The 6,000-nt window shown below is 43.8% G+C and overlaps 1 protein-coding gene across 4 annotated transcripts in view; it reads left to right on the top strand.

The window, feature by feature from the left end:
* The window catches only part of UHRF2 (ubiquitin like with PHD and ring finger domains 2), a 192,521-nt gene that overhangs the window by 45,642 nt on the left and 140,879 nt on the right, over positions 1-6,000 (top strand). For all 4 annotated transcript variants that reach the window (XM_019517605.1, XM_019517604.1, XM_019517606.1 and 1 more), the window contains one exon: positions 570-812. In XM_019517605.1, coding sequence (XP_019373150.1) covers positions 570-812 — 243 coding nt within the window. The remainder of the gene's footprint in view (positions 1-569; positions 813-6,000) is intronic.

Below are 6,000 nucleotides of genomic sequence, written 5' to 3'. Positions count from 1 at the left end.
GGGAATGAAGGCAGAATAGGCTGCCTGAATGGAGGGATCTAAGTGGGGTTCAGCTAGTAGGATTCTGGGGCATGTGGTGTGATGTGTATAGAGCAGAGGCATGGGCAGGGGACACATTGCATAGCGCAGTGTGGTGGGCCCACAGGACCTGTGGCCCCAGGCCACTCAAAAGTTAGTCCTGCTGTAAACAGTACTGTAACTGCTGGCAAAATCTCATTTTACCCATGCTTAACACATTGTTATGATATTTGTAATTCTAGTAGGAAATATCTATCTCGAATACCACTTTGTGATAAAGCCCAGGTTCTGCAAAGATAATTGTTTAGTTTTATGTTGTTAATCTCATTGGGTTTGGTGACACCAAGATTTCAACCAATAGGAGTTGCTCTTGAGTTCATTGAGGCCATGGGTTTCATACAGTTACTTGAAATAAATTGGGCAGATTTTTTTTTAAAAATCTGCCACAACTTTTTATTGTTTAGAGTTAATGTATTTAAAGGGAAATTTTAGAAAATTTCATACTTAAAAATAAGATGGAGCTCTACAAATTTTACTCTTTTTTTTGACAGCTGGAAGATGGACATACTTTATTTGATTACAATGTTGGACTGAATGATATAGTTCAGCTTTTGATACGTACTGAGTCTGATGCTCCCACTACCACTTCTATGACTAATAATGATGGAGAAGGCAATCCATGTGCTGTTTCCAACTGTAAAAACAAAGTCAAGAAAACAAGTGGTGGATCTCCCAATCAGCCATCTACTTCTGCTCGCTCATTTCTTATTGACCCTGGCATTGGATTGTACAAGGTATGTGCATGTTTTGAAAGTAAAAATTTTAATTTGTACTTGCAGGTTTAATTTTACTTGTCTCATAGACAGAGGTTCTTGAAACACTCACTCACATAGCTGACTTTAAAGCTACATTTGAAATTATTTGGACTATGAACATGTTGAAGATTAAACCTCTGTATAAGCATTAGTAGGATCAAGAACAATTCCACTGTGTAGACTGAAAAATATCTTTAATTCAGTAAACAAAGAATTTAATTAAATGAAGTGTCATGCTTAAATGAAAAAAAAAATCTATTTTTAGCATCACAGTACAATGGGTAATTTCATTATAGTGGGCTCAGTTCATTATGGGTCTGGACAGACACAACAAGCTTCCATCAGTGTAATTTAATAGGTTTTGTATACTGATGTAAATTACATGAAGGTGCAGAACTGGCAAAGGAGCAACTATGCTGGTATAGTCACCTGCAGTAGACTCTATTACCAGCATTATTACTATTATTGCCACAAGGCAGTGGGGAACAGATAACAGTCTGCTTGCTAATAGCACATTGTTACCTTGGGACAGCTTCAGATGTATATGACCCTTACACAAGTAGAACTTGTACTGATTTTTATCCTTGTTTTTTTTTCCTGGGGTAATGCTACACTGGATTTGAGTAGGCTTCTTCTTTGAGTAATTGTCCACATACACATTGTTAATTATGGTTGTGTCTCAGGCTAGGGACAGAAGTTACACGTAAACCTTTTAAAGTGATCAGAAACAGGTTTAAACCTGTAACAGAACTGAAGTACAGTGCACTTAAACTGCTTTCAAAATAGCTGGAATGGTTTAAGATTAACCTGGATGGATGTAGTATCAGACTTAACTCATTTAGGTCATACTGGTTTATAGAACTTCTGTCCCAGATCCCTTGCTGGTTCAAGTTAACTCAGTCTCCCAGCATCCCAGGAGGCTTTTCAGCCCTGGGGTGTGCTGTCTGTTCCAGCAGAGCAGGGTCTGCCCGTCCCTTGACTCCGTAGCCATAGCACTAGCATGCCTCTGGCTGTCTGAGAAGAGGGTGTTCAGGGGGGCGGGCAGAGAACCCACCTCTCCAGCCCTGCACTGGACCCCCTGCCAGGTGCAGCCTGGCTTGGGGTGAGGGGGAGCATGTCTCTATGCCTGGAAGCAGGAGTTGGGCTAGAATCCCGTCAGCCAAGTCCCTCTCCTCAGTCTCTGGCCTAGCTCTGGGGGGCGAGGAGCCCACACTGGGGCTTGGTTCTACCTCTGGGAGCCAGGAACAGGCCTGGAGTACCCCAGCCATGACCCCCTCCTCAGTCTCCGGCTCAGCTAGGGGTGTGTGTGTGGGGGGTCCGCACTGGGGCTTGGCTGTGTCCCCCAGAGCTGGGAGCCAAGAGTGGAGCTGGAGTCCCCCTGCCATGCCCCCTCTTCAGTCTCCTGGCTCCAGGGGGTGGAGCCTAGCCCTGGTGCAGGCTTTCCCCACCCCCTCTGAACTGGGCCAGAGACGGAGGAGGGGGCATGGCTGAGGGCCTCTAGCCCTGCTTTTGGCTTCTGGCTCCAGGAGTTAGAGCTTAGCCCAGGTGTGGGCTAGGGGACTTCAAACAGACTTCTGGCACTGGAGGGCAGAGCCAAGCCTCAGTGTGGGTTTCCCCCAGCCCCCTGTCTCAGCTTCTTAGAGACAGGGCAGGGGTGTGTGGCTGTGGCACTCCAGACCCACTCCTGGCTCTGGGCTGACAGAGGAAAGCCCCTGGTTTTCCCCCACCCTCCCCGGTTGGGCTGCTCCTGGTTGGGCGTTCTTTGCTGGGCTGGAGGGGTGGATTTTTGCCCCCCAACCCTTCTTCAGCTGGCCCAGAGGCTGAAGTGGGGGTGTGGCTGGGGGAATTGCCTGGCTCTCTGCCATGGCCAGCTGGCTGAGGTATGCTCTAGTGCCCCCTGGCTACTGGTATGGGCCACTGCAGGGTTCTGGCTGCCTTTTTGTATGAAAAGTGAACATGAGGTCACTTGCTTATCGGTTCAATCTATGCAGTTCAGAGAAACCTGCAAAAATTGAATTGATTTGGCCTTGGGCTTTTTGGCTCTCTGTACTTGGCTTCACTCTGATCCTTTGGTTGAAGATCTTTTTCTTTACTTTAGATGTAGTCCTAAAGTATACTTGAGCCCTTTGTCCGCTCATGTTTCTATACTGAGAGAATAAAGGATAATATTTCCACACACACTGTTCCTCAGTTCCTCTCAGCCTTTTCTGACTGAGTCAGAATGTTCTAATGGCCTGGTAGTTTAAACATTCTCTTTCCCTAAAAATCTTCTACCCTGATTTCTCTTCTTTAAACTTTTAAATTGAACTTTATATTTTCCCCACGCACCTTCCCAATCTTTATTTTTGAGAAGTGAAGAGGAAAAGCCACTTGGCCTTTGGGCTTGGGTAGGTGTCCTTTTGCCCACCTATCTTTACCCTTTCATCAGTATAACCGTCTTGTGCTGCTTGGTGAACCCTCCCAGGATGCAACTGGTAAGTTTGTTGTCTCCAGTGTTAGGGACTTCTTTCACTTCTAATCATGTTTGGCCATTTTTTTAGTGAATGCAGAAAAGTATTTAATTTAAGAATATATTTTTTTTTGTTCTTTGCAGCTGATCAGAGTATTTTGTTGATTAGGGATCTTTCATAGCGTAATTGAAAAGTAGGGCTGGAAAAGATCTCAGGAGGTCATCAATTTCAACAAGGCAAGATTATCCCTGAGTCAGCCATCCTAGACATGTATTTTCTAACTTGCTCTTAAACTCTGAGGATATAAATTTCATAACTTCTGTAGTCTGTTCTGGTGCATACTCATTGTTATATTGAGAGAGTTCTTTCTAATTTCTAACCTGTGTATTCCGTGCTTCAGTTTGAGATCTGTTGTTATTTGCCCTATCTCCTTTGGGGTCACAGGGGATAGAGTATTTTAGTAGTCTATTGTTCAGGTATTTGAAGACTCCTATCAACACCCTGCCTTTCTTTTATGGGACCAGCTGCATGGTTGGGATAGACCTAGGGAAGCTTTTGAATACAATGCATTCTCTTGCAGGTCTTTCATGTAAGACTGAAGAATGCATTGCATTCAGAAGGCTAAATTTATCCCAATCATGCAGTTAATCCAATACAAGATATCACCTACAAAAATCCTTGCCTCCCATATTTCCTGGACCATCACAACTATTCTCTTGAATATTTATATTTTACAGATGAAGAAGTAACTTCAACAAAAACAAAGGTTGACCTATTGCCACCCATCACAAGCACTTGTTGTACTAAGCCTAGTTGGGCAAGTCTAAAAAGAAGACTTAATCTTCGCAAGAAAAGATCCTTGTCTGCTGTGGCCTAGCTTCTAGTCAAAGATTGGTTTCATTGGAGTAGTGTCTTTGCTGCTGTCAACAAATCTCTTCCCTCTCTTTTTCGAAATCATTTGTATGTATTTTAGGAAATCTAGAACAGTATCTTTATAAACAGATGGGTACTGGTAGTAATAGAGAGAGGTTATCTGTTCAGTTCCAGAATATTCTTATTCTCAACTTTCTCTGCTGTCTCTCTTTAAGGGTCTTTTCCTGTTCCAATAAACTCTTATGAGAGAGAGAATATTTTAGGAAAGAGGTTTTACTTTTGTTACTTCCTGGCTCCGAAAAAAATTAGCATGAGACCTGACAGATCTACATTTTTTTTTGTACTTCAGACCAAGTTTGAAATGGCAGCTCTTTCCTCCCTCTACCTCTGGTTCATAGTTTTTGATCAAGAAGACGTGCACTTCCACTTCTGAAACAGTGTGGCACAAGGCTGGAATTTTTTAGTGGGTAGTGCACATTACTGGTTCAGAATGCTGCCAGTCATTCTGTCCTCAGCTCCAAGAATTATGCAACATGTTTGATTGTAGGTAAATCAAGAAGAAAATGTCTTTATAAGTACATTTCTTGATGACTCGTTGGTGCAAAACTTTCCTCCTCAGGAAGTTATAGAATAACATTCAGTACATTCTACATCTCTTAACCATGCAAAGGCTGAAAATAAACAGAGATAAGTCTTACTTAATTCCTACCAAGAATTATTAGAGCCTTAATGGACTTCAGTGCAATAAAAATGTGTCTACCAGACACTAGATTTGATTATATCAGCTGAACATCCATCTTCAGGTTGGGCCACAGTAAGTACACTCCTTTGGTTATTAGTCAGATGGCTTTGTGCACACAGATTTTGTACATCAGACTGCATCTGCTTTCCTTGCAGATTTGGTCAAACAAACACTTTGTAACTAAACTGAGCAGAGCATAGATACCTGAAGAATGCACATTCCACAAAAGGAATTTAAATCCTCTGGAAATACCTACTGAAATTATGCAAAGGTGTGCCTTTTGCTCAGGTACTTCCTACTACTTCCTACAGTTCAGTGGGGAAGTGAGGAATCTGTCTCAAGAAATTTGCTGTGCAAGGCTGGTGATCACAATGAGAAGGCTGTCTCCATATCAGGAAAGAAGAGTTTAGGGTCAGACATCTTCATTGTAAGGACCTCCTATCCTACATCAAAATCGAGCTGTCCACATAATGAGGGAAACCACGACTGCAGTGTTTTATGTGAATAAGCAGTGGAGCACAGGTCTATCCCATTATTTAGGAAAAACATTTACCTGTGGAATTTTTATGTTTGACACAGCATAAACACACACTGATCACTTTTCAGACCTTCAAAATATACTGGTGGATCCTCACAGCTGACGTATATCTTTAGACCAAGGCTGTCCAACTTCTAAGCACCCAGGTGTTGCGTACTTTATGGGCTGCACCTCCAGGGGCGCACACCCTGTAGCCCATACCAGGGTGAGCCATGGCTCTCCCAGGCTGCTTGCCCCACAGTCATTCCTTCTCACTGCTACAGAGTGCGTCTGCATCCCCTCCCACTGCTGCACCATGGAATCATTTGATCACCCTGCACTGCACTCCCTTCCCCTTGCTTTCTTTCCCTGCTGTGCTGTGCACCTGCGCAGACATTGCCCTGTGAGCCTGGAGCCTTTCTTGCTTGACTCCTTACTGCACTGAGTGCCCCAAGCTCACTCTCAGTTCCCCACGCTTTCCTGACTGCTGTGTCAGAGGCAGGAAGCTGTAGTCAGCAGAGGAAAGGGGAGCCTGGAAACTCTGGCTGCTGTTGCAGCTATAGCAATGGGGGACAGCAGCAGCTG

Source organism: Gavialis gangeticus, unplaced genomic scaffold, assembly GCF_001723915.1.
Source record: "Gavialis gangeticus isolate Ggan-Ray unplaced genomic scaffold, GavGan_comp1, whole genome shotgun sequence".
Lineage (NCBI taxonomy): Eukaryota > Metazoa > Chordata > Crocodylia > Gavialidae > Gavialis > Gavialis gangeticus.
The sequence above is the reverse complement of the archived record's forward strand: the minus strand, read 5'-3'. Positions and strand labels throughout refer to the sequence as shown.